Source organism: Schizophyllum commune (genome assembly GCF_000143185.2).
Source record: "Schizophyllum commune H4-8 unplaced genomic scaffold SCHCOscaffold_14, whole genome shotgun sequence".
NCBI lineage: Eukaryota > Fungi > Basidiomycota > Agaricomycetes > Agaricales > Schizophyllaceae > Schizophyllum > Schizophyllum commune.
In genome coordinates, this window is record NW_026089551.1 from 878,480 (window position 1) to 905,964 (window position 27,485).

Sequence of the window (27,485 nt, forward strand, 5' to 3'; positions counted from 1 at the left end):
TTGGTCGTTTGTTGTCCCCATTCGGACATCCTTTTGCCAAGGCTTGTTGACTTGTCCTTCTCCATCATCTCGCTCCGCTATGACCCTCCGAACCTCGTCTCGGATATCCTACTGCACAATGAACAATCGATGGAGAACGTAAAACATGTCCATGGCGTCGGTACGACGGCGACAGATGCAGTCATACATGGAGTCAGCGCCCTAAGCCTTCTCGTCACCCCGGCGTCATTGTCGTCAACGATGAAGAGGAACCCCTTATAAGCGGCAGCTTGCTACGGCACGATCTTCAGTACATCCTTCCCCATCTTTGCTCGCGAACATAGCACGAATTACAATGGGATCTGACCAGCCTATCACTGCATACGACGTCGCGGTCCCGGAGAAGCAGAAACAGAATTTGCCTGGTTTGGACAAGAAGATCGAGCGTGCGCGTGTTCCGACTGTGCTTGATGTACCTCTTCTGACAGCGCTTCAGCGGGACTGGAGTACAGCCGTCTTGAAGAATGGGACGAGGAGGGGAACCCTCGTCTGGTCGAATATCAGGGTGCGGGAAAGTGCGTAGACTGCTCCCCCGCGACTTCGTTCGTGTACTGATTGTCCCCTTCCTTGTAGGCTGAAGAACAAGGCTATTATCGTCACCGGAGGTGACTCTGGCATCGGACGCGCGACTGCGATCGCCTTCGCGCGTGAAGGCGCGTCAGGGATCACGATCACATACCTACCCGAGGAGGAGGCGGACGCGAGGGATGCGAAGAAGGATATCGAGGCGTCAGGCGCGAAGGTCATAACCGTCAAGGTGGACCTGGTCAACGAGGTCGACTGCAAACGCGTCGTCGACGAGCACGTCAAGGCGTTTGGCCGCGTCGACGTCCTCGTCAACAACGCGTCAAGACAAGTGTACGTCCCTTTCGATCCATCGCCCAGGCGCCTAGGATATAACGCATCCTCATCCCAGAATCAACTCCGACTTCGCCACCATCGACCTGAAGGAAGTGCACAACACCTTCCAGGCGAACATCCTCCAGATGATCACGACCACGAAGTACGCGCTCCCGCACATGAAGCGCGGGTCCGCCATCATCAATACTACATCTGTCACCGCGTACAAGGGTAGCGCGTCGCTCATCGACTACTCGTCGACGAAGGGCGCGATCGTGACGTTCACAAGATCGCTGGCGCTGCAGTTAGCGCCGAAGGGCATCCGGGTGAATGCAGTCGCGCCGGGGGTTGTGATTACGGCGTTGCAGGCTGGCTCGCGGGGCGCGGAGGATATGGAGGGGCTTGGGCTTGGGATTCCGCTGCTCAATCGCGGTGCTCAGCCTGCTGAGATGGCCCCGACATATGGTGAGTGCCTATCGTATGTTTTAGTGCCTAATTCATCAACTTAACACTCCTCAGTCTACCTTGCAAGTGCTCGGGACTCAAATTTCATGACGGGTGCGGTCTTGCATATCAATGGTCCGTGTCAACGATCAAGGGTGACCTCTGGTGAAGCTGACAATCGAATGTCTCTAGGTGGTCAACATGTCGGGGGATCGTAAGGATCGCAGCATATTGTATCACGCGTGCGGATAGGGCACTGAATATCACGTTCATAATGGCAGCATTTGAGACCGCTAGCAACGATGAGCGCGCCCTCGTGAATCCATCAGCTTCTCGCCTACGGTAACATTCACGTATACTTGCTCCTGCTCTCAAACGCAGTGCAAGTATACGTACGTTCGTCAGGCCGTCCTCAAGCGGTGTCCTGACACAGTTCCGCCAGCGCTCCTAGGCCTCCTATTCAAATGCAAAATCAGCATACTAGGGTTTCCATCCTAGCAAGTATACAGCACGTCCGGAACAATGATCTGGACTGACACTGTGCACGCAACGGCCCTGAGAATTCGCCGACGTGTGAAAACGACAAGTAAGCCTAGAAAATGCTCTCTGGAGATCCCACTGCTGATCATTGACGCTCATCCTGCGCGGTCGGCGAGACGAAGCGCGGCATGTTGAAGTCAGGGCGCCCATTCAAGCAGCCTACATCCGGTAAGTACACCTGCACATTCTCATGCTCACGCTGCTACAGCATTTCCAAAGCTTGTCGCTTTACGCTTCGTGCTGTAGCAGCGCAGCTGAAGCTCGAGTCTCATTATCCATAACAGGTAGCAAGAAATTCACGCCGGAGAAAGCAACTCCATCTGAAACGCACAAGGATACGACTGGTCATCCCGCTGGAATACAAGACACGGGTGTGCACTTCGATCCGGAGACACGAGGTGGTGCTCACTTGAACTCGTCCGTGCAGTTCAGGAGATGGCTGACCCTGCTTTCGTTAGAATTTCTCTACTTCGATGATGGGATCCGTCGGCCCGATCCCCCTTTCGCAGGTGCAGGCCCGAGCGCTCGAGTCTGGCACATGTACGCGCGTGAAGTCACCGCCTTTGATGCCGACACTGTCACTGGTTGGATGGATAATCTCGATGTTTTCCTGGTATTCGTGCGTCATAAAACAGAATGGTTCATTCACTGTCTAACGCTCACATAGGTCGGTCTATTCTCAGCTGTCGTGACATCCTTTCTCGTTCAATCCGCACAAGGTCTTACGGATTCCAACAAAATCAACTCCTATCTGCTGGGGGAGCTCATCGCCCTTCAACGCGCGGCAGCACTCGGTATATCTCCCTACGACGTGCCTCCGTCGTCTTTCGGTCCAGAATCGTTCACGGGCAGGACGGTTGACGTGCTCATCAATGGGCTTTGGCTCGCGAGCCTAACGGTATCGCTTGCGTCGGCCTTGGTCGCTGCGCTGGCCAAACAGTGGCTCCATCATTATGCTTCTAGAACGCCAGGAACGCAGCGCGACCGTGTCTTGCTACAGCAGTACCGCTTCATGGCGATTGAGAAATGGCACATCCCATTCATCGTCGGCATGCTGCCCATGACGCTGCATGTCTCGATATTTCTTTTCTGGGCCGGGCTTGCGGTGTACTTCGCGTCTGTGAACACCGCCCTTTTCTATACGATTGTGGTGCTCTCGGGCGTTACGTTGGCCTTCTACGTCGTGGTCCACGTCCTCCCCATATTCAAGACCGATTGCGCGTATATCACGCCGTTCACGGAGCACATCTACCCCATACTCTGTCTCTTCCGCGAGTGGCTCTACGGCAACCTCTCTGCCATACATCTGCGCCAGCTGGACCCTCTCTCGAAATCTACGGAGGACTCATCCGAGAAGCGCTCGCTCAAGAGGGAGCAGCTTAAGCAAGTCAAGCGGGACGTCGACACCCTCGCTGCGCATTCTCTCATTCGGCTGCATGCCTTCTCCCCGCACACCTCTATCCCCGAACTCATCACCGAAGCTATCGCAGGTACACCAGCATCCATGACGGTGCTTAACCTGGTACAACAATGCCGTCCTCTACGGGACGATGTGGTGGAATACTGCACGCGCGTCACTTCGTTCCAACCGTCAGCAGCTGATGAAAGAAGCGTCTTCGCGGCTCAGCTCGCTCAGCTCCTCCTCGTGACGTCCTCGCGTGACATATCGACGGCATCTGCGCGCGACAACGACACAGATGTCAACGACAAGGACGCCCCCGTACTCCTGGCGCCAGAAGAGAAGCCGACTTTGCAGAACGCTATCACGCTCCTGTACGGCTTACGAAAGGCTTTTGTCCAGTACGACCTCGGCAAAGCCCCTGCTCCGAGCCAGGATGTCATGCTGGTCTACGTAGGGCAGGTGCTTAAATTCGTGGATTCTAATGTGGGCTTGCCACCCGTCGTCTGGCTCAAGATGGCCCATTACCTACGAGATATCAGCGGCAAGATGCACCCAACGGACGTCGCGAAGCGCCAGGTCTCAGCATACCGAACGATTTCCGGCTTGGTTGCTGCTATAGGTCCCGATTTGGTCACAGACGACGATCAGTCGGTTCTACAGCGACTATGGGATCGACCTCATCTCCTATCGTTCCAGGAAGTACACGACATGATGGCACCCCATCTGTACAACGTCCTCCGCAAAATCACTATCGTAGCCTCGGGGAGTCCATTGCAGCCCACGGTGATCTTTCACGCTCCCAGCCCTCTATATGCACGGCTTCATATATATCTGAATATTCTTTCCTCTTACAAACAGTACTACGACGCTACCCCTCAGCCTCACCACGCTCACGGCGACAAACTGAGCGTCAGGGTACAGGACGTTTTGGAACAGCTTTATGGGACTATGAAAACTCTAGCTCACGAGAAGCGTCGAGCACCGATGCTGTACGACATATGCATCACTGTCTTCCGAGCCCTCGCTGAAGATGCCACGCCAGCCACCGCGTACCCCACCAAATCGATGCTCGAGTTGATGGAGATGGTCATCACGCGATTGGTGTCAACCCCGACATCGGCTTTCATCCAGGCTACAGCACAGCGTAGGACGCAGCTCTGCCGCTTGCTCGTTCGCTTCATCCTGATAGCATTGTCTATATGCGCGCACGATGATGGCACTTACTCCAAGGCCTTCATGTACGAAGGCGAGTCGAAGGCGGGTGGGGGCAAACTACTTGTATCGATGCTCTATCGGTTGGTGGCGCGGCCTGGGTCCCACGATGCCGATTCCCTGGACCACGAGTTTCGCGCACACAAGGGTCTCAACGCGCTGCATCGTTTGTTTCCCATCGAATTCGACCCATCCCCAAAAACACATCTCGGCGACTTGATATCCGTGGTACGCTGGTATGTCGATACAAGCGTCCGTACTGTGCTCAATCATCATTCGGCAACCTGCGACCAGGGCGGAGATGACTGTGAAAACTGCCAGCGTACCGCCATCGTCAGCTCTCTAGCAGACGTCGATATTCTGTGCTGGCTGTTTTGGCTTGATGGGTATATCTGTCGCGCGGGATATAACGATCGCACGGGTTCTATTTCTCAACGCAACGGAGGAATCATCCGCCTTCTTACCCGTCTGAGGGGAGAACCTCGCAATAGCCCTCCACCTTGGGTAGAGCTTGCTGCGCCACATATGCAGCCACTACCCATGGAGGCGGCGTGGGGACGGCTCAAGAAGGAATTCGTGTCTTCTCTGCCATTTACTACCACTGAAGAGACCTTCTGGCGCATCTATATCTATCATGAACTTGGTTCCTTCCTTGCATTCCTGCGCCAGCACTGGAAAGCGAAGAAATACATGTAGGTCTTCACACGCTTCAGCCGACTTTGGCTCACTGTCGTTAGTGTGCCTCCCAAACTATACGAAGAGAGCAAGGAGGAGACGTCGCAACAGAGTCTTGCCGCCGCAGATGCACTGGACCGTGCGGCATATACCGACGAGGCAGCCGGTCAGTTACTGGAACTCCTCGGTATGGACGACACTCTGCGACAGCTGCCTTTCCACTATTGCGACATACCCTCGACAAGCAGACGGCGACCTAAAGTCGACTCGAGTTTGGCCGATGCATACGCCGAAGCGCGCGCCTCTGCTACAGCCCTCGACGAAAGAATCAGGAACCTCATTGTGAAGCATTTCGGTGACCTACATGACCCAGGCAATAGCCTGCGCGAGCTGCCATACTACTCGATCTCTATCGCGGATGATGACGAGTCTGCGGCTCGCCAGAGGAGTGCGGATGTCATCGACGCACACGAAAGAGACGGCTCTAGTGATACTAGCGCTTTGGCAATTGCTGGAGGGGACGTCGACGCAGCGTTACTTGATCAGCCTCACCGGTTGCTTGAATGGCGCTCACCGGTGGGTATAGAGAGTCACGCACAAATCAGCGAGGAGCCAGGGGAGACAGATAGCATCCATTCGCAACTAAGAGGGGTAGAGGCCACTTCGGGAGGAACCACCGCCGAAGAAGTCGAAAAGTAGGGCATTCATACACATCGTACGAAGGGTAGCGTCACTCTCTCGCGCAGTCACACATATCCTGACGATTCTGACATAGGAAGCAATGGCGGGCGTGGATTAGCTATATCTCATGTCAGCTATGAACAAAAGAATGAAGCCTCGTGCCTACCTTTGGCTCGAAAGGGTTGGCTACCTCACGAGGTAGGACGGTCAGAGTACCCTGTCGCATTTCACGCTATTCAGGACGTAGACATACGATCAGGAGAGATGCTACGACTGCGCGACCGGAAGCGTGACCCCGACCGTGAGCGCGACGGGCTGCGGGACACATATCGCGACCCCGCCTCCGACGGCGTCTTGTCGCTCCTGCTGAGACTCCGCCCGCGCGCGCGGTCAGGACTGACGCTCCCGTCCTTGCTCCTATAGCCTCCTGGACTCGACCTGCTCCGGCTCCGGCTCCTACTTCGACTGTGGCTCCGATCCCGCTCGTCGTCGCTCCGGCCCTCGAGTGCATCGAGCAGCCGGCTCTTCCGCGGCCCAATCTCGCCGTTTTCTTCGAGGATCTCGCGCTTTTGTAGGCGGGGGAGAATGATGTCGCATACGCGCTCTTCGGTAAGGAGGGAGTCGACGAATTCGTCGATGAAGGTGAGGCGATAACCGCCTGGGAAGAATGTCATTGGTCGGATGCGGCAGAGGGACGGGAGACGCACCCATGTCACGGTAGCGTATTTTGCGATAGTCTTTCAGCAAGGGCTCGAGTAGTTCGTACACGTCGACAGCGCGGAATGTCATGCGGATGTACATTGCTGCCAGGGCTCGCAGATATCTGACTTCTGCGTCAGGGAGAGCAAGAGACCGAGGAGCAGAAGGCGCACTTGAATTCATCTGCTTGTAAATATTCCACCAGGATCTCCTTCTCGGGCTGAATTTGCAAGAGCTTCAGGAGCAAGCATAGGAATTCGGTAGGACGCTGGTTTCCGTAGACACCACCGATCGCACGCAAGGAGATGGCTTTGTCAATGAGACTCTCGGCTGAAGGTAGTATAAGTGATATTAGCGACGGATACTTGAAGGGGACGCACCGGTCAGCGCAAAGCAGTGCTCCTTCCAGTAGCTCGACTCCCATATGCGGTTACGGATGACGGTTTCTACAAGGAACTGCGTTCATCAGGAATGCTCATGTAGAGCTATATCGATGCATACCTGAGGATTCTGGCCATGAATCTGCTTCGCATCGCGAACTGTCGTATTCGCCATGATGGGGGAGGACAAGTCCAATATTCCGCCGTCACGCTGTCACCTATACGGTCATGTGATTGTCGTGACGAGCGCGCGCCGCGCCGTTGATCCGGCTGGACCGTGCAAGCTTGACCTCGACGGCCACAACGACGACGACGCGCGTTCGCAAGACATGAGCCCTGGCCCCGAAGCTCGGAACGCGGCACTTGCGAAACTCAGGGAGGGGCTAGCCTCGCCCGATGGCGCCCTCGACCCCATCGGCGTCTACGACGACTTCGTGAAATGGACGACTTCAAACTATAACGAGAGTGATGCGAACTCGGGCCTGAAGGAGATTCTGGCGGAGGCGACAGAAAAGTTCAAGAACGATGATATCGCGAAGGTCGACATGCGATATGTCAAGTTTTGGAGAAGTTATGCGAGGCTGCAGTCCAGAGCCGAAGCGATTACGACGTACGAGAGGATGATGTCGCACGGGGTAGGGACCGTGTTCTCCCCTGTATATCAAGAGGCGGCAGTGCTGTACGAGCAGGACGGAAGGTGCGTCCTCCGTCAAAGTGACCCGGCGACTTTACTGACCGTGCACGCAGACTTGATGACGCAGAGACTCTGTACCGTAAAGGCATCAAGCGCCAGGCGAGACCGCTAGACTGGCTCAGGACTCAGTACAAGGAGTTCCGAAGACGTACTGGCCGATCAGCACGAAAATCATCCTCCTCGACCGCGCCTTCCTCATCCTCAGCCCCTCCTCCTAGAGCACCTGCACCCGCACCCGCATCGGCCTCTTCATCCTCCAGTACTGTCGCCGTACGATCGACCGCCGCGCAACGCTATGCAGTCATGCTCGAGCCAAATCCGCCTGGCAAGCGTCCAGAGAAATTCATGTTCAATTTTGCCCTACTTTGGACCGATGACGGAGGCGAGTTCAACATCGCGGAAGCTCGCGCCCGATCCATGGGCCTGCTCGACAAGAGATGGAACCCGCCACCCGCGTCGGAAAGCCGGCTCGCGCCAGGCAACATGCCCTCCACCTCCGAGAGCACCGGGATGCACACTACGCGCACGCTCAAGCGGAAGAGCATCATGGGTGGCGGGCCCGAGCCGACGATGACGATCAACACGAAGGAGGCGCTCGCGGACGTGTTTGGCATGTACAACTCGCCCGAGCGGACGATGCGGCATGCGCAGGTCGCGGGTGGGAAGCACGCGCCTCTGATGAAGGTCGATATCACTCCGTCAATACAGTTTGAGAAGAGGATCGCAGGTTCGTTGGTGTCCAGATTCCGTACAACTCATCTGACTGACGTTGGGTCAGAGCTGCAACCATTACCCGAAGAGATACCTCCTTCCTTCCGACCTGGACAAGGTACGCTTCGCGGTCTGTCGCTCGCTCATGATGCTTATTCGCACAGCTTCAGCGTTCAAACCCTTTGTCGATGCGCAACCCACCCCTAGATCCAACTCTCCCGGTAAGTTGTCAGCATATCATGCTGACGGACAGCTAACTCTTGTTATAGCTGACAATCAACCCAAACTTGCCGCGCGTATGTTACTTCCACTCACCGAGATTGATTTGTGCTTATCGAACTGTAGCTTTCCAACCCTTTGTCGATAACTCTGCGTCCAAATCATCAGGTGAGCACTCTTTCTTCCGTAGAGTTCATATCGCCTGACAAATGTCTCGTAGCCTTCCGGCCTTTCGTGGACAACGAACCTGCCCCACAAAGCCAGAAGAAGCGCAGCAAGGTAGATTTACACGCATATATCCACTTTCCCGTCTAATCTCGCTTCCTAGCTCATGCCTTTCGTCGACCCCGAAAACGCGCCCCGCGCCGCGCTCGGCATCAAGGATACCTCCACCGACCACAACCCCTTCGCGCCCCAGAAGTCCGTCCTCAAGACCAAGGCTATCGCCGGCGACGCCGATGCGTCTACCAAGCCCGACGCGCTCACCAAGTCATCGGACGCACTCACCAGGTCCTCCGACGCGCTCACGAAGCCCGTCTTCACCCCCGCTGGCGCCAAGCCCGCGCTCGCGCCCCTCCGCGAGGCCTTCACCGACGACCACGGCCTGCCATCGCAGCAGCGCCCGAAGATGGGTGGCCCGACGCACGAGCGGGCGAGGTCGTACCAGGAGCAGAGCGCGAGCGAGGACGCGCAGTCGCAGTCGCAGCAGCGCGCGCCGGTGTTCTCGCAGCAGTCGGTGTTCTCGCGGCAGCCGGTGTTCACGCCGAAGGAGAGCGGGGTGGCACCGAGGTCGCGGCTGGTGGAGCAGGCGAAGGCAGAGAATGCGTTTACGCCGAGGCAGGGGGCGGCAGGGGTGAGGGGGGAGAATGCTTTCACGCCGAAGATGGAGAATGCGTTCACGCCGCGGACGGAGAACGGCTTTGCGCCGAGGGTGGAGAATGCCTTCACGCCGGCGAGCAAGAGCGAGAACTCCTTTGGGTCGGCGTCCAAGAGCGAGAACGCATATACTCCAAGGAGCGAGAATGCATTTACCCCGAAGGAGGAGGTTGTCTTCAAGCCGAAGCCTGTTGGGGAGAAACCGAAGGCTGCGTTCAGCATCTTCCGCGATCCCGAGCCGGAGGAGGCGCCTCCTGCACCGAAGGTCGTGGAGATCGAGAGCGATGAAGAGGAGCAGCAGGAGGTCGAGGAGGAGCAATCACAGGAACCCGATCTCAGTAGGCACGCTGAAGATGAGGTCAACGAGCATCTGCCGGACGACTACAGCGGGGACTTCGAGTACGACGACAACGAGGAGGAGCTCGCTGTCGACCCTGATCAAGAGTACTCGACGCCTCCGCCGAGGGAAATGCCGCTGCCTGAGGACGGGTACAGCGAGTACGACGCCAACCACCAACCGGTGCCGTACAGCCGGTGTGGTCCCGTCACTATCATGACGCCCATTGCCGAGCGCACGCTCGAGTTCACGCGCTCGACCTTCGATGGGACGCCGTCCAGGAATCGTCTCGCGCATGTTCCCGAGGACGACGACGAGGATTACGACTTCCGCGAGCTCGCGGACGAGGTCATCGGCGAGGAGGACGAGGGAGAGGAGGAAGACGAGCGCACGCGCGAGGAACAAGAGCAGGATGAGGATATGCATCACATCCAAGAGAAGACCGGCACGCTGAGCCTGGCCGACTCGCTCCGCGTCAACTTCCCCAACCCGTGCAATCCCTTCGATCCGGAGGTCGTCACCTCCTTGCTCTCCCTCATCCCGTCGGACGACCAGTTCCACGACCTCGCGGGCGAGCATGGGCGCAACCTCGACGAGCTGCAGAAATTCGCCAAGAAGTCGCGGAAGACGAGTGGGAACCCCGGCGGGGCGGGTGTGCTCGATGTTGGCGCGCGCTTCCCGGTCTGCCTCGCAGGTCAGCGGTTCTCGATCGTGGAGAAGATTGGCGAGGGCGCGTTTGGCGCGGTTTTCAAGGCGGAGGATCGTGGGATGCGAGGGGACGATGAGGATGAGGATGAGGATGAAGATTTGGACATGGACGACGATGAAGCATCAGTGGTTGCTCTCAAGGTCGTGCGGCCACGCAACCTCTGGGAGTACCACGTTCTACGCCGCTTACATCAGACCCTGCCTGTGCCGCTTCGTCCATCGATCGTCCTCCCTCACGCTCTGTTCGCATACCGCGATGAAAGCTTCCTTGTGCTGGAGTACGCACCTCACGGCACCCTCTTGTCCGTCGTCAACAAGGCCGCCAACGCCGGCTTCTCACAGCAAGGAGGCATGCTCGACGAACTTCTGGTCATCTTCTTCACCACCGAGCTCCTGCGTCTCCTCGAGGGCATGCACCGCGCGGGCTTCATCCATGGGGATCTCAAGATTGACAACGTCCTCGTGCGCATGGAGGACGTGCCCGGCGGCGCGTCGAAGTGGGATGGCGCGTACTCGCCTTCCGGCGCAGGCGGCTGGGCGTGCAAGGGTATCAAGCTTGCGGACTTCGGGCGCGCGGTCGATACGCGGCTCTTCCCGCGAAGCCAGCGCTTCCTCGCGGACTGGGAGGTCAAGGAGTGCGACTGCCCAGAGATCCGCGAAGGGCGTCCGTGGACGTACGAGACGGACTACTTCGGGCTGGCGGGCATCGCGTATTGCATGCTGTTCGGCAAGTACATCTCGCCCGACGCGGTGACTACGGCGGAGGTGGATGGCGAGGAAAGGCGGCGGATCGCGACGCCGCTGAAGCGATACTGGCAGGGCGAGATGTGGAACCAGCTCTTCGACGTGCTGCTCAATCCGCGCATGGTCCGCGAGGATGGGGAGCTGCCGCTGTGCGACGAAATTGGTGCCATCCGCGAGGAGATGGAAGAGTGGTTGCAGCGTAATTGCAACCGCGCGGGGAACACATTGAAGGGCTTGTTGAAGAAGGTGGAGTTGGCCTGTTTGCGATAGCGCGTTATATACACTATGTACTGGTAGACTGTGTTTCTGACGAGGGTTATGGCTACGTTACTTTATGACACATTTCATGCGATTGTTGACGACGTCGGAAGACTGAGCTAACCGATCTCAGCTGATTGCATTATTGCATTAGTTATGGTACATGAATCTGGGTAACAACACAGATCTTAGTTTGGCCGTGCGGCCGGTGGCTGTCTCGTCGTTAGCCATCCATCCTCGTCTAGATCCTCTCTGTTAAATGTGGCAACATTTACTGCACTCTTTTCCTGCCCTTGATCCAGGACTCCCCAGACGGTAAACGTACAAGGTTCTTCGGGTTCGCATTCCCGGACGAGTTGGGTGATGAGCCGAGCCCGTGGCGCTTCGAAGAAGAGGTAGGCGAAGCATTGATACCGACGGTCAGGATCTATCCTTGCGAACTCGGCGCGAAACGCTCGCGCATTGGTAAAAAGGTAAGCCACGGTTATGCTTACGATCAAGCTCTTGTCGCGGGCAGTACACCAGCCTTGAAAGGTTGTCAGTATGGATGGAGGGATGGTAGACTGCGGCCTAGAGTGAGTCTCACCTGTTAAAGGCTCGCAATCAATTCGGTGGGTATCGCGCCAATGGGACTTTTGACACTCTACTGAGCAATAAGACACATCATGGCATTGCTCGCACCGCAGGAGCTTGATCGCCTCTGGGCTTTGGCAGCATTTTCCTTCACCACCCTGTAATGCCCAGTCAGTGATGCGACGACGACGCAGTGAAAAGACCCTGACCTTATCCACACAGCAAGCCGCACAGTGATTGCGCGATTGCAGACGCTTCGCTCTTGTCTCTTCGAGGAATATAGACCGCTCTTGGTAGGTGGTAATGAACTCGACGAAATGGGGGCCCAAAGCGTTGAGTTCAGCCGCGGTTTCCACGATGGCAGGACCATGCTTGAGATGAAATGCTGACAGCGGTCTCCAATACATGAAGCTCTGGGATAGTATCTGCAGAAATCCGCGCACGAGCAGGCGTAGGCCATCTGTGCGCGGTATCACCGGAAGATGCTTCGCCAGATGCACGAGGAGATCGAAGACTCCGCCCGAGATTGACGCTTCGAAGACGCGATAGCTCGATGCATAATCCCATAACTGGTACATGAACTTGAACCCGCCTTCGGCCACAATATAGGCCTTGGAGTCAGCAGCGTGCTTTATCTCGGCGATGGCGTTTGCGACGACGACATCCGACACCGGCAGCAGGGCAGGGATCTCAGAAACGAGGGTGTAGGCGAGGAAGAACAGCCTGTGCGCGGACTCCTCATAGTCCCAGTTTTGTTCGCGAACCAGCTTCATAAACCAGAAGATTGCCCGATGGATGCGACGAGAGCTGTAGCCGGAGCTTTCCACGATCTCTTGCACGCGCGGTGGCACATCGAAGGCAAGTTCCCCGTTGGGCGCTGCTTTCGAGCAGAGGAGGAACATCCAGCAAAGCGTGTCGTCCACCGTCTCTCGGCTGGGGTCCGGGATGTATCGGTGGAGGTTGACGAAATAGTCGACGATGAGCACATCGAGGTGCGTAGCCTTGAACCAGTCCGCCAGCCCCTTGTCCGACAACTTCATGATACGCGGCCGCACGATGCCATCGAGAAGGTTCAAGAAGACCGAAGCCACGTCGGTGTTATACTCTGGGTCCTCGATCTTCCGAATGTTGTTGTTCATAGGGTGCAGGAAGTATATCCACTCCAATGCCACGGGCACGGCGGAGTAGAGGGAGTCCCAGAGATGCGAGGGGTACTTAGAGAGCCCGAGGTTGGCGACCGAGGTGCAGAGGAGCGAGTAAAGCTTGAGTCTACACCGCGCATTTGCAGTGGCTTCAGCACCAAGCTTCAAGGGCGGTTGGCCGTGTAGGCGCTGCGGCGGGCCTTGGTCGAAGCTTCGAAACAAGCGTCCGCGCGCGAGAGATTTCTTGAGCAGGGCAAGAGCTGCAGGCTTCGAGATAGCGTCCGGATGTTCATTCTTGATAAACAAGAGCTGACCCACGACGTGCAGGAGCTCGTCCTCGGCTATGGAAGGGATAGGCATGATGATCGATCGAAATGCTGAAGGTGGTGAAAGTAGGAGAGGGAGAGAGAGTTGTGGCAAAGCACGTGTATATATATGCCCGGCATGAATGGTCACAGCGCTGATGCGGTGCTCGAACACCTTCTCCACCTTCTTGGCAACGTACCCGGGTCAACACAAACATAAACCATGCGCACTCTTGAGGTAAGCCTAGTAGGTGATGGGGCTGATAGTACAGCATACTATTATACGTGTAATCATTGTTATGCCGAAAATTGAGCCTGAGTATGCTCCCGGTTGTTGATCAAGACCAGCTCCGATGTCTTCACTGCGATCGCCGACCCTCTTGAATCGACGGCCCGTCCTTACGCAGCGATGTCATCCGTACGCTGCCAACCTCCGTGAGTCTTTTTGCCACAGCGTATGAACCACGCCATGTTGCGCCCACCAGATTGGCGCTCGCCCCCGAGTCGTATGAGGTGCCGCGTGCGCGACTTGCAGACGAACGCAATGTCGAGGCAAAGTCTGGGTCCTTTACCTTGCATTCATCGGATGCAGAAACGCGGCCCACTCCATATCAATTGGCACGGCGGAGTAGAGGGACTTCCAGGGAGGCGACAGATATGGGGAGAGCTCGAGGTCGTCTATTCTGCTGCAAAGCAGCCCGTAGTGCTTCAGGCTGGTAGTATCTGTTGCCAGTGAGTCCAGCATGGCCGTTTTGCGGCTGCGTGGTTGAATTCTCGGAAAAGGCGTCCACGAGCGAGAGAGGCCTTGAGCTTGGCAAGAGCGACATGCCTGGGTAGGGCGCGAGGGCGTCTCTCTGTGACATCCGCAAACATCCTCAATTCGAGTAAGCTCATCGCCGACCTGCATGGGCATGATGTGGCGAACAGATGGCTGTCCAGGAAGAAACGCAGCGAACCACGTGTGCTCAAATGTCCGCATTAGGCAGGTATTGTTATCTCCTAAATCGAGCCTTCGCCGCTCGATGTTGCTGCCTTTCTTATGCAGCCACCACCAATACAAGTACCTCAAGCCCCTACTAAAGTGACACAATGATAAGTAGCTATAATGTAGGCTGCCAGTCACTCCGATTATCCGAGGTGTTCAATGGCTGTGTAGGCTACAATCTCACGTATTTTATTCATCCCATCCTCCCACTCGCCGATGACGGTCGCATGGCGCTGACCCGTGTTGCATGCGCTGCCAATGACAACGCGATGTTCAAGGCGAGCGCCAGTGAGTACGACATCAATATACACGTGATGGGAACGAGTTACGTCGAGCTCCCGGACCTCGTTTCCAATATTGGCCGCATTCACATCGATATAGGCGATGCATATGTTTTGGATATATGTTTTGTCGCGTGCGCTTGCTCTACCTGCGTTTAGGCGTCATGACTGAGCGTGCCGAGTCCGACAATCGAACGCACCTGGAAAGGGACGGCATTCTATATTGTGACCTTGGTGCCAGTGCGCTCGCTGACACGCGGTGGAGCAGTAAAAAGCGTTGAAGCACCCGCTGCATCGCATGACTCTAGTCGTACGCGTGTCTCTGCAGCAGCGTCCTTCACCGCTCTGTGATGTTTGATTAGGCGAGAGTCATCGATGCGTTGTCGACTAGATCTTACCTTGTTCCGGCAACATACTTGGCAATGCTGTCTGGCCTCCCGCCGCTGCTGCCGTGTGATTTGGAGCAGAAAATATCTATCTTTGTGACACGCGACAAGCGTTGCAAGCATCGGGCTCAACCTGGACAAAGTGGCGCTTTCTTCGTGTACCATCCGGCCATTCAAATCGTGAAAAGCTTGCAGCGGGCGCCAGAAGACTAAGTTGCGATAGATGGTTGATAGTATCATACCGAGATTCTCGTGCAGCGCGCGCTCGAAGGCCGGGAGTTTCCTGCTGAGGTCGACCAGGATTTCGAACACACCGGCCCGGAGGGAGATCTCCAAAGCGCGGAGGCTCGAAGTGCGTATCCAAAGGTTTTGGAGATAGAAGCCCGAACCCATGGCAATCGTCCATGCGTTGAAGTCGGCGGCGTATTTGATTGCAGAGACAAGGCGCCTGATGACATTACAGCGATCGTCAGGCTCGTAGTCACCTCCCTGCTTGTGGAGCAGCGGTGATTTTTGTTTAGTTGGAGCACGTACAAACAGAGCTAATAGCGCACGGCGGAGACATGAATGGTGAGCCGTAGTTAGCTCTCTCTTCTGCTCGTCCTCCTACTGCTGTCGGAGGCTACAAGAAGGTGGAAGCGTGGGATCAGGGCCCCTCCCGCTACGAAGAAAGTCCAGAAGCCCAGGAGCCCCGCCTGCCGAGCGCTGACTTCGTTTGTTTGTACACGCTCCAACTAAACAAAAATCAAGACCGCTCCACGAGCGGAAGGGTGACTACTAGCCTGACGATTGCTGTATCTGACACCGTAGAAGGAACGAGCTCGGGGGCTTCGGAGATGAGATGGCAGGCTAGTTCCCAGAGGTTGTCCGTCAATGTGGCATACTCCTTTACAGGTATGACCTCCGCGTAGTATGCGATACTACGGCACAGACGGCGTGGATTCTCGCTAGTGCGCTCGAGAAGGAGTTCGCCTATGCGCGCAGGCATCCGCGCGCCTCGCAGGCAGCGAAAGAGGGTATACATCCACTCCATCGCTCTCGCGGCTGTGCCACCCGACGGGTCCACAACGTACCGAGGGAGGTTAACCCAGAAGTCGGTTATATATACGTCCAGTCGATGACCGATGATCCAGCTAGCAAGCTGCTGGGTCTCCATAACGAGGCGCGGGTAAATAAGGCCGCCGAAGAGGGATATGAGGGTAACCCCGACCCCATAGGAGTACTCTGCGTCATCCTTGAGTCGAATGTTTCTGTTCATGGGATGGAAGAATTCTATCCATTGGAGGATGACGGGCTGGACAGCGTAGAGAGAGTTCCAGAGAAGCGATGTGGAACTGTACTCCTTGACGGCGCCGACCTCGGCGCACAGCAGTCCGTACAGGTTTAGCTCATCGCAAGCAGGTTCTGTAGTAGACCTGTCAAGCCTAAGTGGCCTAAGGCCAGGTTGCCATTCGGGTGGACCTTGAGAGAAGCCGCTGAATAGGTGCCCGCGAGCGAGAGCGCTCTTGAGCTTAGCGAGGGCAGCGCGAGGTGAGAGCGCTCCTGAGCGCTCTTCCGTAATGTCTAGGAAGACCTGAAGCATGCGCCTGAGCTCCGTTGCGTGTGTAGGAGGCATTGCGCGTAGAGGGACAGTGGAAGTTTGAGACAAGCGTGGGCGTTCTGGGGCTCGGCACCTGCCGCCGATCCTGACCCATCCCAATCAGGAAGGCATTGTTCTTTTTCCTGACCATATCCTTCGAATATCCGATATGTTATTCTGCCCGACCTGCGCCAATCTCCTTGTCATATCCTCGGATACGGGGCTCAACAAGTGGTCATGTAATACCTGTCCATATGAATTCCCTATAACAAAGCAGGTTCGTCCTTCTCATTCATCGTGTACCCAACTCGCCGTATGTCAAAGCATGGTCCCACTAATGCGCTGTCCCAGATGACTACCCGAACACGAATGAAGCGGAAGGAGATTGACGATGTCTTCGGTGGTGACGAGCAATGGAAGCACGCTCAGTCGACCATGGGTAGGCAAACTTGAGTCCTTCCTGCACATTGCTCTGGACATTCATCATATCTTCTCCCTTTGACAGCACAATGCGAAGCTTGCAGTCACGATCGTGCATACTTCTACCAACTCCAGATCCGCTCCGCAGACGAGCCAATGACGACGTGTCAGCCCTTCTCGCTTCCGATGCGTCTTGATGTTGACTAACATACATTCGCTTGCGTGCTCTTCGCAGTCTACAGGTATGCAGAGTTCACCTTCGTCTGCTCAGGGGCACTTATCATCTTCAGATGTGCATCGTGTGGCAATCGCTGGAGGGAGGGTTGAGCCACGTGGCGTCGCAACTCGCCTCAGCCTTCCGGAAAGCTCATCGCACGGGCACGGGAAAGGCGCACAACATGCGCCTGAGACGCGCAATGTCCCTCTGACTCTTCTCCCGATGCAGCCGAAGGTGTCGGTGTATATAGCCTTGAACTCATTCAGCTGCACATCGAATATCGACGTGCATGTACTATAGCAAAACGCACTTATTGAACCAAATCATAGCATGGGTATTCGGTCCTTGCAATGCACCCTGCGCAACATGTCGTACTCCCCGCATTACAGCGAAGCACCGACAACAACACGCGAGCCCCACTCCCTCGATGATCCCTCACCTTCCGTATTCTCATTCCGCCTCCGCCTCCTCGGTCCCCGCCCTCATCATCTTCTTGCGCACTCTATGCAGCACGTCCCCCTCGATCGACAGCTCCCACAGCTCGACTTTCGCCCGCTCGATCGCGCCCTCGAGCTCCGCCTTGCGCTCGCGCGCCTGCTGCAGGACGCGCGCTTTCTCCGCCGCGGTGGCGGGCATGCGGAGCGGGCCTGTGGATGAGGTGTTGGTACCCGCTGGCGCGGGACCCTTGGCCCTCGCAGTCGCAGCATTCGGCACCGCGGCCGCGGTCGCGGTCGAACCAGCATCCGACGCATTCGAGCCTGCAGGCTCGATGTCGTTCCGCGTAGGCGCGACACTACTCCCCACCGGAGCGAGCGCCCTCTGCTTGCCCTTCGCCCGCTGCGACGGCGGACGCGGCGACATCGGCGGCGGTACCCACTTGTCGACGGCGAACGTCCACGGGGTGGGCGGAGCAGGAGTCCAAGGTGTGGGTGGTGCGAGAAGTGTACTGGCGGGTGAGGAGGATGAAGGAAGTCTATTGGCGGGCTCGGCGGTCGAGGATGATGATGAGGCTGCTTGAGATGACGATGCATCTTGAGCGCGCGCCGTCGCTGCACTCGGCTGGGAGGATGTGGTGTTGACAGTGTGCCGTATTCCCGTTGGAGGTGGGGGTGCAGGTGTCGCAGACGTAGGTACATTGATCACTGACGAGGGTAAAGTTTGTGGCGGGTGAGCAGCTTGATCAAATGGGACGGGATGCGTCGACGAGTCTTGCCACGGCTGCGATGACTGCAACGTCGAAAGGGATGTGCCTTGCCCTAGAAACAATCCCGAGTCAGTCCTGGACGTTTCCCAAATATCACGCTGGAGCAACGCACCTGCTGCGACCCAATCGACGTCCATATTCGTGTCCAGTCCCACCAAAGTCGTATGCATTCCATCGCCCGACAGCGCCTTCCCCGCCGCCGGAAACACATTCTGACGCGCTACCATGGGCGCATAAGTCTCCAACATCGTGTTGAACATCCGGAGCAACGCACCTGGGTCGACCGTCTCCGTATTCCTAGGGGATGCCACGTTCGCCGCGTTGCCATCACCAGATGGCTCCGAGCCCACGTAAGACGGTAGGCCTGTGCCCACTTGAGAGGGATTGCCTGTGGCTACTTGAGCGCCATGGTTTAAAAGACTGTACAAGAGAAAGGACAAACCATCTTGAAGGGTGGCCGGCTCCTCAGACGATGGATTACCTGTAGCCGCGCCAGCGTCCGGCTCAATGCCCGGTACTGATGCAAGCCCTGGTGTCGGAGTATGCGCCGCCGAATGCAAGGTGTCCGAGAAGGTGCCGCCGAGCCCGCGTGATGCAACAGAGAACGCGTCTGATGGACGCCGACTCAGCTGCTCCTGATCCAGGAGCGGCGTATATGGCCCATCGCCCGCCGAGCTCGCGCTCGCAGACATCGACATAGAGGGCAAGTCGGTGGGCGAGGGCGTCATCAGGAAGGACGAGCCCGCACCCGCAGCACCGTCGCCGAAGCCCACACCCGCGACGCCGTCTCCGAAGCTCTTCGCGGTGTCTCCGATTCCCGCCGCCTGCGCCTGCCCCATGTCCATCAGCGCCGGATCGAGAGGGAAGGTAAAGTCCTGCGCAGGCACGCTCTGCCCTAGTCCGACCCCGCCCACCATGCCCACCCCGTTCATGCCCATCCCATCCATGCCGACGTGGTTCACGCTGACGGGATCCATTCCGAGCCCATCCAATCCCAGCCCGCAGCTCTCATCCGACGCGAAGAGCGCGGTCAGCTCCTCAAAGCTCATCTCCGGCATGGGCGCACCCGCATCTATACCTGCGGACGTGTCCACGCCCGAGCCCAAGTTCAAGCCCACATCCCCGTTCATATTCATCGGCATCCCATTCGAATCGAGGGGTATGCCGTTCGCATCGACTGACATGCCCGCGTTCAACCATAGCGCGTTGTAGTCGAAGCCGTCGGAGGGGAACGTCGACTGGATCAGCGACGTGAAGTCGTCGCACTCGGTGGGCGCGGGTGTACCAGAGGGCGTCTCGAAGAGCCCGTCCGCACCGAACACGCCCGCGTTCACGCCGGAGCCACCATGTGAGAGCAGTGAGGTCAGGAGCTGGTCAAGGGGGCCACTTGTGTCGAGGGCAGAGCTGTTGGCGTTGAGAGTGGCGGCGACGGCGGGCAGCGGCGTATGAGCTTCAGACAAGGGAGTCGCTGAAGGCTCTGAAGTGGGGTCACGTGCTGTCTTCCGCGTTTTCCGCGGACGTTTTGGCGGGCGTGGAGGCTCCTCGTTCTCGGGAGGCAGCGTCCCGTCCAGCTTCATCTGCTTGTACTTGCGCACCGCGGTCTTTTTGGCCGCCGCCTTGATGAGGTTGATGAGCTGTCCGATGAGCCTGCGCGTGCGCTGCTTCTCCCACTTCTGCTGATAGTCTTCCGGGCCCTCGCCTTCTTGGAAGGGAAAGGGAACGTCCCAGTCCTGCGCGCCGGCGGGGACCTTGGTAAGCTTGCGTTTCCCTTTGTTCGACGGGTCTTTGGGGGGAGGGGGCGGGGGTGCGTCCTTCAGGGATGGGCCGATGCGGCGACGGCGGGGACGATCGGAAGGGGTCCCGGAGCCAGAGGGGGAAGTGGTGGCTGTGGGGAGGTGTGGCGATCGGGCGACGAGGAGAAGGGTTCGGAGGAGAAGCGGAAGGACCTCCTTCGTGTTCATGAGCGTCTGGACGATCTCTGCGGTAGTGGGTACGGGTAATCGGGGATCGAGATGGTGATGGTCTTCGACGACGATAGGGCGGGAGGGAGCGTCGCCGAGGGCTATGGCGGGTACTGAAGAGCCGGGGCTTTGCGGCCTCTTGCGCTTTCTCGTCGTAGTCGTGGTCGTCGTCTTTGGACGGCTAGGTCCTGGTGACGCGGCACGGCGCGCGCGTTTCGCGCCACCGCGTGCGGGAGGCGCAGGGGCCTCAGGCCGCCGCGCTCGTTCTTGCTGCGCAGTCGGTTTGGCAGACGTCGCCGCGGTGTCCCGCCCATGATCTTGCGCCGGAGGCCGAGGAGCGTGGCTCAACGACAAGGCTAATGGGGCAGCGGGAAGTTCAGAAAAGTTATGGGAACCGGGAAGTGCAATGGTCCCCACATTTTCATCATTGGCGTCCTCTGGCGCGCCGGGTATCCTCACGATGTTGTGCGCACTGGGGAGGGCGAGGCCGGGCGAAGGCGATCGCGGCGAGGATGGTGGCGATCCGAAGAGCGAATCATTGTCGCTCTTGGAAGACATTGATCCTGTGGTTGAGCAGCTTCAGATCGCGTAGAGTATCTAGTCAAGAGGAAGCCGTACTTTGAGAGGACGAGAAGAAACCGAAGCCTCCGATACAGGAGCTCGACAAATGGTATGGGAAAAGGATAAGAAAAAGGAATCATATTTTTTGATGCTGGATGCACGACCGGCAAATGCCGAAGCTCACGTGGAGGAGGGGTCGCTGCGCCACAACTCTAAGTCTTGTCTCTGACTTGCAGTATCCACCTGCGCGCAATGCCTCCAACGCACGCGACCGAGCTCAGTCCCATGCTTCACGTCTTTTTGTACATCATAGAGGAGCGTTCCGGAGCGCCCTCGCCTCGTTTCGCTCTTGCTAAGCTACAAAGCGCTCTCGCCAGTGGGCACCTCTTCAGCAGCATCTCTTAAGGTCTACCTGAATGGAGACCTGGTCCGAGGCCGCTCTTCCTTGATAGATCCGCTACAGAACCGACCTGCGATGAGCTCAATCTGTACGGGCCTCAACATCGACCGCCTGCCTAATTCGAACATTTGGGCACACGTGATTCTCTGCGTTTCTCCCCGGACACCCATCTGTCTGCCACATGATGCCCATGCAGGTCGGCGATGAGCTTTCTCAAACGCTGAGAATGTTCGTGGACATAACAGAGAGACGCCCTGGCGCTCTACCGAGGCATGTCGCTCTTGCCAAGCTCAAGGCCTCTCTCGCGCGTGGTCGCCTTTTTCGAGGATTCGACCAAGGCCCACCGCAGCGGCAATACGGCCAGCCACCATTGAAGCTGGACCCACTGGCGACGAATACTGCGAGAACCAGCCTGAAGCACTACGGGCTGCTTTGCAGCGAGATAGACGACCTCGAGCTCTCCCCGTATCCGTCGCCTCTCTGGAAGTCGCTCTTCTCCGCCGTGCCGATGGCTATGGAGTGGGTCGCGTTCCTGCATCCGATGAATGGCAACGTCTACAAGGTGGAGGACCCAGAGTACTATCTCGACATTGCGTACGTCTTCACGGTCCTCCTTGACGGCCTGATACAGCCGCGCGTGGGCGCAGACGAGAAGGACTTAGCGGACTGGCTTGTGACCACGCGCCTGGACGTCTACATTGTTGACTTCTGGGTAAACCTGCGCCGCTACACTCCCGACCCTCCCAAGGTCATAGCGACGCGGTTGCTACATGGGATGCACACGCTCTGCCTCGCCCTCTCGTGCCCGCGTGGCACCTTGATACCCGAGCGCATAGGGTATAATCTCACGAAGATCACGAAGTGTAATCCTCGTCGTATGCACCGGACGGTTATGTGGTACGCAGGGATGATCTGCGAAGGCGCCGACTCCGCGGACATGTCGGAACAACTGTACACGCTTGCCTACAGCTTCCTCAGCGACGTTTACAAAACCCCATACTCCCCGCCTAGCGACGTCGTCAAAGCTCTCCTCCGCGATATAGAACGTAACATCGAGCTGGAAGCATGGCCGGTAGTGAAGAGCGCGTGCTCCTACCTTGAACAGATGTGGACATACGCGACGAGTTACCGCATATACGAAGTGTCTATTGCCCACGGGGCGTTCGACGTGCTCGTACGCCTCGGAAAGGCCTTCCCTCGGGACCCTGCAACACATGGGGGAATCAACCGCAGTCTGTTTACGCTCTCGCAAAGCTTCGTATATTGGCGGCCAGTATCTGCCTTTCATCTCAAGCATGGGCCCGAGGTTATAGAGAGCGAGGAGGAGTTGTCAGCCCTGGGCTTCGGATTTGCATCTTTTATTGCCGTATATAAGGAGCGATGTCCTCTGCTTGAGCCCACCAGGGCGAAGAGGCAAGAGAGAAGGAGGCATTGTCGAGCGTGTTGCACGGACCAGGTGAGTTGAGGACTTATCTCCGAATCCACAACTTTGACGTCTTCCTCTACAGGGTGGTGGTGGTTCCTGTTGCACCAAGCCAGATACAACGAAACTCTTGCGATGCGGACGATGCAGAAATGAATCGTATTGTTCTCCCGAATGCCAAAGGACGCGCTGGCTGAGCGGTCATCGGGAGATCTGCGACCCGCTAGAAGGTACATAATAATATTGCCTTCTTTGACCAGAATCCTTTGTCCTGACTCCCTTCAAAGGCTGGATGAGCGCGCGCGACAAGGAGTTCATCGGGAATATATGCACGTCCTATCTTCGCAGCAACGCAGCAGCGGTCGTCGCGGACCTCAGGGAGGTGGACCCCGACCGCAAGCACCACTGCATGCTCTGCGTGCCTCTGGTCGGGCGCCGGCACCACGTCATCAGGCTTACCGAGGAGTGCAGACCAGGCGAGCCTCGTGTGGGCGCTGTTCTTGGTCTGTGGGACGAGGAGCTGAAGCGCATGACCGTGCACGTCGACGCTATCTCGATAGCGGAGCTGGAGATGCTCGCTGTCGAGGAGCGGCTCAGGACGGTGCCCAGGATGGAGCCGTTCGACATATCCGCGCATGTCAATGATGGGACTGAGGAATTGGCGGCGGCGATGGCGAGCCATATTCAGAGAAGCTCCGAGGTGGTAGATGAGCAACGCAGAGCCGTAGAGATGGCTGAGCAGAGCATGCACACCCTTCAGAGCTTGTTGCGTAGACATTGAACTTGTGCTTTCTCAAATTCACTTTGTAACCCGACATTCAAATTTGTTACCTGCCAAAATCATTTGGCCAGCTAATCGCCCGGAACACTTCTACAAGCAGGACAACGATCCCAGATCCTGATGATAAAGTCACAAGAAGGCACCGTCCGACATGAAGATCGAGGCAGCCTTCGCAACGCATTTGACTAGCTCGAGGACCCTCGCGCGAAGAGCTGGACCTGCGAAAGTAGTCCTCTCCCAAGGAAGCGACGGCGCAAGGCGGACATCCCATGAAGATGGTACTACTATATACAGTTGGATGCATGAAGTAGAAGTTGTACATATAGTAGGCTGTATTTCCTATCAACTGGGGAGCGATCTCAACGTGTCGCCAACGCCCTTCGGCTCTGAGCCCTGCATGCCGGGCTGTCAGAGACACGCCGAAAGACATGATCAATTCACGCACCACACCCTAATCCAACCAGAACGACGCCTCAACCATCCGCCACGGAGGAAGAGCCTCGTCTACCGCCGCCAGCTGCGCGGGAGCACCGGCGGACTCCAGCTCAAAGACGCCCGAGATCGTGTGCGCCGCCTCGCGCGCAGCGCCCCGAAGCACCGACAGTTCATTAACGCCATGCATCAACGTGCGGTCCGCCCCCGTGCAGCCATTGAAGTAGGGCAGCGGCGTCGCGTACGCCATGGGATCGGCGCCCGCCCAGACCGCATAGCCTACGACGATGGGCGCGCCCTGCCAGGGGAGGACGCTCGCTTCGGCAAGGCCACTGCTCTGGAGGGACTGCTTCTCGCATGCGCCGTCGGGCGTGGACGTCATCACTACGTCCTCATGATTCTCCTTCTCTGCGATACTCAGAGTCCTCGAGATCCTCGCGGTCTTCCTCTTCAAGCTCGGCTGCAATTTATCGTCGCGCAAGGGATGGGCAAGCCAGCTAGGGTCGTCACGAGCGTTGTTTGTGTATCGAGTCCAAGAATTGGCGGAAGGAATCACCATCGCCGGGTTCTGTATGGGCGCAGGAGCGGCGGGCGCCGGAAGACAGTCAGTGAAGAGACCCAGAGCGTTCCCTAGAGAGCAGGAAGTGAACAGAGCCAGGTCGTCCGTCTCGGAGCCCGCCTCGCAAGACTTTCCAGACTTTCCCTTCGTCGCGGGTCGCTTGTACGGAGAAAAGCGCCGAGGACTAGACCCTGAACGAGCGCACAGTTCGTCCGTATCGCCCCAGCCGCGGACGGAGAAAGCTGGCTTGCTTTCTGTGTCCGAGACCAAGTTCGCCGCAGGCGCCGCCGCGTCCTGCGCCTCCGCTGGGTAAGTCGCGATCGAGGTCAGCATATCGAGCATATCGTCGTCGTCCGGCAGGTTCAGATACGTCGTCAGCGCCTCGCAAGTGTCGCTCGAGAAGCCCGGGTCCTCGTTGATGTCGACGTCCAGATGGATGCCGGGCAGGAAGAAGTCCTCGAGCACCTCGTCCTCCTCGATCGTCGCCATCGCCCAGGGTGTGGTCTGGCGACGCGGCACTTGAGGCCTGCTCGCGCGCACGGAGTCGGGGGATGGCGCGGCGGAGCGCCGCAGCGGAGAGGGCTCGGGCTGTTCTGCCTTGATCGGGCTGCTGAAGAGCGGGGAGGAGTCGACGTGGAGGGGCACGACAGCGGTCGGAGTGGGGACCTTAGAAGGCGAGAAGATGACGGAGGGCGAGGCTGCAGTGCGTTTGGCACTAGGCGGGGTCGAGTAGACCGGGTATGGGCTTGAGAACGAATCATCTTCGTCGTGGGAGGAACCGCGAGGAGGCGTGAAAAGCGAATTGTTGTCGACAGTCGTGTCCGCAGTAGGCGTGGTCGCATGCGAGGCGCCGAGCGTCTGGTCTGCGATGGGCGAGCTGGGGTAGAACAAGTAGTCGCTGATGGAGAACGTCGAAGACCGATCTTCCTGCTTGACAGCAATGGTCCGCAGAGTACTCGCGCTCGTAGAGCTGCTGAAGACGTCCGACGACTGGGCTTCGTACCCGGAGTCGGACGCGGAGAGATCGGCTATCGATGCAGAGGACATGGAGGATCGGTGTTCGGCTATAGTCAATTCGAGAAGTTGTACGTGGTAGGCGTTATTGTTCTTCTTATTGTTCTTGGGTGCTTAGCGTTGTTCGGATAGTATGAGAGCGGATAGGTTCGGATCTTATGAGTCGCTTGAGGTTACGGAATCAGGATGCGGGAGAGGTATTCGCGGAGGATGGTGGTCGTTTGAGATGGGATACGGCCTTCGGGGTTTCCCGAGCGGAGTCGCACGGATTTTGTGGCGTACTTCCGGGGCGTGGCGTCGTTTTCTCAAGCTCCACTTCGTCTCGTCTAGCCATGACCCTCCGGCCTCCCTGTGCTATCCCTTGACGAGTTTCGTGCCTCAAGATGCTTTACACCTGCCCACAAGAACGATCTTGACATCCTTTTTGTCTCCTTTCTCCCTCAACCGTGCCTCCGTCTCCGTCTACGCAGCCCGCGTCGCCCTGGTACCTCAACATCGCACGCCAATGGCGCCTCTATCGCACACCCGCGGCAACTTTATTACAAACCCTCGTGGAGGCTCTCTGCTTCTCCGAGGACGCAGGGGAAGGCGCTGCCGCATCCGGCGACAAAGTCCAACTCTCCCAGGCTCTTATTGTCTTCCGCCCGCCGTCCTTATTGTCATAACACGGCCTTCATTCTACGTACTGGCGCCCGGTATCGAATGTATCGACTGTATCGGACACCGTGCCCGGACTATAGTGTGCCGTACACCCGCTCATGCGACGTATCGACCGGATCGTGCAGCCGTACTGACTTGGTTCGGCGTCCTGCTTATTGTCTTCGTCCCCCTCCGCACGCGCTATGCCCTGCCCTCCGTCTAAACTTGCAGCGTGCTTCCCATACCAGGGCGGTGTTTACGCGCGTCCGGGCGAATGGATATGCGTCGTGCGTATATAAGTAGTCGGGGCGCGCTCGGAATGACCCTGTCTACTTCTCTGAAGCCTCGACACCTGCTCGCGCATCCAGCTTAATAGCCAACCCGCACTCGCGCCAGTGTCTCTACCAGCCATAACACCCTCACATACGATGGACTTCTTCCGCGAATTCTCGCTCTCGAGCGTCAACGACTCATCAGCATCACTTTCATCGCCCGCACCCAGCGAGCAGACATCCTCGAGCCATAACACATCCGCACGGCATGATGCACCTCTGCCAGTTTCCGACGCGTCTCTCGACGACGTCGAGAACGCCCCTGTCGACTACGAGCGCAGTACTGTTGCATTCTACTGCATCGTCGCATGACGACGCCCTACGAGCTCGACACATTCTGTCTTGTAAGTCCGCCACATATTCGTACTCCTTCTTACTTGCTAACTACATCTACAGGAGAAACCTACAGATATGAACCATCTTCATCCGTCTTTGACATCGCCGGCACAGGCATGCGCGCGATGCACACCCTCCTTCGCCTGTTCCTGCTTTTCTTCACTCTACTCATCGTTATCATTATTCATCATCGCAATTGCCAACGTTCTTTCTTATACGACTCGCCGTCGTTGTACTCTACCTGTACTTTGAACCTTCTCTCCTTCTTGGACCCGCGGACTGAACGAGGTCTCGCGTAGCTACAGCACTCGCCTGCGCCGCATTTGTACTTTTCGACCTATGTATTCAACTACCTACTTCCCCCGTACGCCACCAGGGCGTACTACTGCTTGTATCATATCATACAGCGCCTACCTATTCTCCTCTCTACCTATCTTTCTACTGCAATCAAGGACTCTGAACATCTCTGTACGCCCGGCAGCGTCCGTCCCGCCGA

At 57.4% G+C, this 27,485-nt stretch overlaps 15 protein-coding genes across 15 annotated transcripts; 8 read left to right on the forward strand and 7 right to left on the reverse strand.

Moving 5' to 3' along the window:
- The first annotated feature begins 68 nt into the window (after positions 1–68).
- Positions 69–1,618, forward strand: SCHCODRAFT_02643306 (NAD(P)-binding protein). Its single transcript, XM_003027136.2, has 6 exons — positions 69–425; positions 476–554; positions 613–897; positions 956–1,344; positions 1,399–1,458; positions 1,516–1,618. The coding sequence occupies exons 1-6, from the start codon at positions 335–337 to the stop codon at positions 1,539–1,541; spliced, it is 930 nt and encodes a 309-aa protein (XP_003027182.1). The 5' UTR covers positions 69–334; the 3' UTR covers positions 1,542–1,618.
- Positions 1,619–2,053: 435 nt separating this feature from the next.
- Positions 2,054–2,974, forward strand: SCHCODRAFT_02519415 (uncharacterized protein; the record flags this gene model as incomplete). Its single annotated transcript, XM_050343420.1, has 2 exons — positions 2,054–2,482; positions 2,531–2,974. Coding segments are annotated over 2 exons (873 nt in total), but the record flags the coding sequence as incomplete, so codon positions are not given.
- A 1,796-nt stretch (positions 2,975–4,770) lies between these two features.
- SCHCODRAFT_02643308 (uncharacterized protein) lies at positions 4,771–5,169 on the reverse strand. The gene has a single exon (XM_050346318.1). It carries the CDS (start codon positions 5,000–5,002, stop codon positions 4,820–4,822), a length of 183 nt encoding a protein of 60 aa, XP_050197490.1. The 5' UTR covers positions 5,003–5,169; the 3' UTR covers positions 4,771–4,819.
- Positions 5,170–5,176: 7 nt separating this feature from the next.
- SCHCODRAFT_02113586 (uncharacterized protein) lies at positions 5,177–5,950 on the forward strand. Its single transcript, XM_050341831.1, has one exon. The coding sequence runs from the start codon at positions 5,342–5,344 to the stop codon at positions 5,849–5,851; it is 510 nt and encodes a 169-aa protein (XP_050197491.1). The 5' UTR covers positions 5,177–5,341; the 3' UTR covers positions 5,852–5,950.
- Positions 5,951–6,069: 119 nt separating this feature from the next.
- On the reverse strand, positions 6,070–7,087 carry SCHCODRAFT_02518504 (PRP38-domain-containing protein; the record flags this gene model as incomplete). The annotated part of the gene is made up of 5 exons (XM_003027318.2): positions 6,070–6,491; positions 6,541–6,656; positions 6,706–6,862; positions 6,913–6,988; positions 7,034–7,087. 5 exons carry the CDS (start codon positions 7,085–7,087, stop codon positions 6,070–6,072), a joined length of 825 nt encoding a protein of 274 aa, XP_003027364.2.
- Positions 7,088–7,189: 102 nt separating this feature from the next.
- Positions 7,190–11,771, forward strand: SCHCODRAFT_02753335 (uncharacterized protein). Its single transcript, XM_003027137.2, has 8 exons — positions 7,190–7,609; positions 7,660–8,333; positions 8,385–8,435; positions 8,482–8,538; positions 8,587–8,613; positions 8,663–8,704; positions 8,757–8,815; positions 8,865–11,771. The coding sequence occupies exons 1-8, from the start codon at positions 7,242–7,244 to the stop codon at positions 11,469–11,471; spliced, it is 3,885 nt and encodes a 1,294-aa protein (XP_003027183.2). The 5' UTR covers positions 7,190–7,241; the 3' UTR covers positions 11,472–11,771.
- On the reverse strand, positions 11,731–13,534 carry SCHCODRAFT_02592940 (uncharacterized protein; the record flags this gene model as incomplete). The annotated part of the gene is made up of 4 exons (XM_003027319.3): positions 11,731–11,886; positions 11,954–11,985; positions 12,046–12,190; positions 12,242–13,534. The coding sequence occupies 4 exons, from the start codon at positions 13,532–13,534 to the stop codon at positions 11,731–11,733; spliced, it is 1,626 nt and encodes a 541-aa protein (XP_003027365.2).
- Positions 13,535–13,704: 170 nt separating this feature from the next.
- Positions 13,705–14,418, reverse strand: SCHCODRAFT_02643313 (uncharacterized protein). Its single transcript, XM_050346319.1, has one exon. The coding sequence runs from the start codon at positions 14,390–14,392 to the stop codon at positions 14,048–14,050; it is 345 nt and encodes a 114-aa protein (XP_050197492.1). The 5' UTR covers positions 14,393–14,418; the 3' UTR covers positions 13,705–14,047.
- Positions 14,419–14,963: 545 nt separating this feature from the next.
- Positions 14,964–16,746, reverse strand: SCHCODRAFT_02673171 (uncharacterized protein; the record flags this gene model as incomplete). Its single annotated transcript, XM_003027320.2, has 4 exons — positions 14,964–15,090; positions 15,144–15,219; positions 15,374–15,579; positions 15,935–16,746. 4 exons carry the CDS (start codon positions 16,744–16,746, stop codon positions 14,964–14,966), a joined length of 1,221 nt encoding a protein of 406 aa, XP_003027366.1.
- Positions 16,747–16,879: 133 nt separating this feature from the next.
- On the forward strand, positions 16,880–17,457 carry SCHCODRAFT_01107091 (uncharacterized protein; the record flags this gene model as incomplete). The annotated part of the gene is made up of 4 exons (XM_003027138.1): positions 16,880–16,987; positions 17,062–17,149; positions 17,216–17,296; positions 17,402–17,457. The coding sequence occupies 4 exons, from the start codon at positions 16,880–16,882 to the stop codon at positions 17,455–17,457; spliced, it is 333 nt and encodes a 110-aa protein (XP_003027184.1).
- On the reverse strand, positions 17,414–21,070 carry SCHCODRAFT_02556721 (uncharacterized protein; the record flags this gene model as incomplete). Its single annotated transcript, XM_050343720.1, has 4 exons — positions 17,414–18,603; positions 18,664–18,771; positions 18,826–18,939; positions 19,033–21,070. The coding sequence occupies 4 exons, from the start codon at positions 21,068–21,070 to the stop codon at positions 17,798–17,800; spliced, it is 3,066 nt and encodes a 1,021-aa protein (XP_050197493.1). The 3' UTR covers positions 17,414–17,797.
- A 317-nt stretch (positions 21,071–21,387) lies between these two features.
- SCHCODRAFT_02753339 (uncharacterized protein) lies at positions 21,388–23,746 on the forward strand. Its single transcript, XM_050347275.1, has 3 exons — positions 21,388–22,929; positions 22,982–23,126; positions 23,184–23,746. Exons 1-3 carry the CDS (start codon positions 21,655–21,657, stop codon positions 23,675–23,677), a joined length of 1,914 nt encoding a protein of 637 aa, XP_050197494.1. The 5' UTR covers positions 21,388–21,654; the 3' UTR covers positions 23,678–23,746.
- A 178-nt stretch (positions 23,747–23,924) lies between these two features.
- Positions 23,925–24,691, reverse strand: SCHCODRAFT_01162453 (uncharacterized protein). Its single transcript, XM_003027322.2, has 2 exons — positions 24,123–24,691; positions 23,925–24,070 (listed from the first exon to the last, which is right to left on the reverse strand). Exon 1 carries the CDS (start codon positions 24,666–24,668, stop codon positions 24,129–24,131), a length of 540 nt encoding a protein of 179 aa, XP_003027368.1. The 5' UTR covers positions 24,669–24,691; the 3' UTR covers positions 23,925–24,070; positions 24,123–24,128.
- A 1,321-nt stretch (positions 24,692–26,012) lies between these two features.
- Positions 26,013–26,647, forward strand: SCHCODRAFT_02113682 (uncharacterized protein). Its single transcript, XM_050341832.1, has one exon. The coding sequence runs from the start codon at positions 26,188–26,190 to the stop codon at positions 26,542–26,544; it is 357 nt and encodes a 118-aa protein (XP_050197495.1). The 5' UTR covers positions 26,013–26,187; the 3' UTR covers positions 26,545–26,647.
- On the forward strand, positions 26,612–27,456 carry SCHCODRAFT_02643332 (uncharacterized protein). Its single transcript, XM_003027140.3, has 2 exons — positions 26,612–26,997; positions 27,050–27,456. The coding sequence occupies exon 1, from the start codon at positions 26,750–26,752 to the stop codon at positions 26,963–26,965; it is 216 nt and encodes a 71-aa protein (XP_003027186.1). The 5' UTR covers positions 26,612–26,749; the 3' UTR covers positions 26,966–26,997; positions 27,050–27,456.
- The last annotated feature ends 29 nt before the right edge of the window (positions 27,457–27,485 follow it).

Bases quoted from the DNA above. Each gene is read 5' to 3' on its own strand.
- SCHCODRAFT_02643306 (XM_003027136.2), top strand. From the start codon at position 335: ATGGGATCTGACCAGCCTATCACTGCATACGACGTCGCGGTCCCGGAG. The intron at 426-475 runs GTGCGCGTGTTC...ACAGCGCTTCAG, and splicing joins TTTGGACAAGAAGATCGAGC to CGGGACTGGAGTACAGCCGT. The intron at 1,459-1,515 runs GTCCGTGTCAAC...GAATGTCTCTAG, and splicing joins TGCGGTCTTGCATATCAATG to GTGGTCAACATGTCGGGGGA.
- SCHCODRAFT_02643308 (XM_050346318.1), bottom strand. From the start codon at position 5,002: ATGTGGCGCAGCAAGCTCTACCCAAGGTGGAGGGCTATTGCGAGGTTC.
- SCHCODRAFT_02113586 (XM_050341831.1), top strand. From the start codon at position 5,342: ATGGACGACACTCTGCGACAGCTGCCTTTCCACTATTGCGACATACCC.
- SCHCODRAFT_02753335 (XM_003027137.2), top strand. From the start codon at position 7,242: ATGAGCCCTGGCCCCGAAGCTCGGAACGCGGCACTTGCGAAACTCAGG. The intron at 8,539-8,586 runs GTAAGTTGTCAG...CTCTTGTTATAG, and splicing joins CCCTAGATCCAACTCTCCCG to CTGACAATCAACCCAAACTT. The intron at 8,614-8,662 runs GTATGTTACTTC...ATCGAACTGTAG, and splicing joins TCAACCCAAACTTGCCGCGC to CTTTCCAACCCTTTGTCGAT.
- SCHCODRAFT_02643313 (XM_050346319.1), bottom strand. From the start codon at position 14,392: ATGCCCATGCAGGTCGGCGATGAGCTTACTCGAATTGAGGATGTTTGC.
- SCHCODRAFT_02753339 (XM_050347275.1), top strand. From the start codon at position 21,655: ATGATGCCCATGCAGGTCGGCGATGAGCTTTCTCAAACGCTGAGAATG. The intron at 22,930-22,981 runs GTGAGTTGAGGA...CTTCCTCTACAG, and splicing joins GAGCGTGTTGCACGGACCAG to GGTGGTGGTGGTTCCTGTTG. The intron at 23,127-23,183 runs GTACATAATAAT...CTCCCTTCAAAG, and splicing joins GATCTGCGACCCGCTAGAAG to GCTGGATGAGCGCGCGCGAC.
- SCHCODRAFT_01162453 (XM_003027322.2), bottom strand. From the start codon at position 24,668: ATGGTGATTCCTTCCGCCAATTCTTGGACTCGATACACAAACAACGCT.
- SCHCODRAFT_02113682 (XM_050341832.1), top strand. From the start codon at position 26,188: ATGGCGCCTCTATCGCACACCCGCGGCAACTTTATTACAAACCCTCGT.
- SCHCODRAFT_02643332 (XM_003027140.3), top strand. From the start codon at position 26,750: ATGGACTTCTTCCGCGAATTCTCGCTCTCGAGCGTCAACGACTCATCA.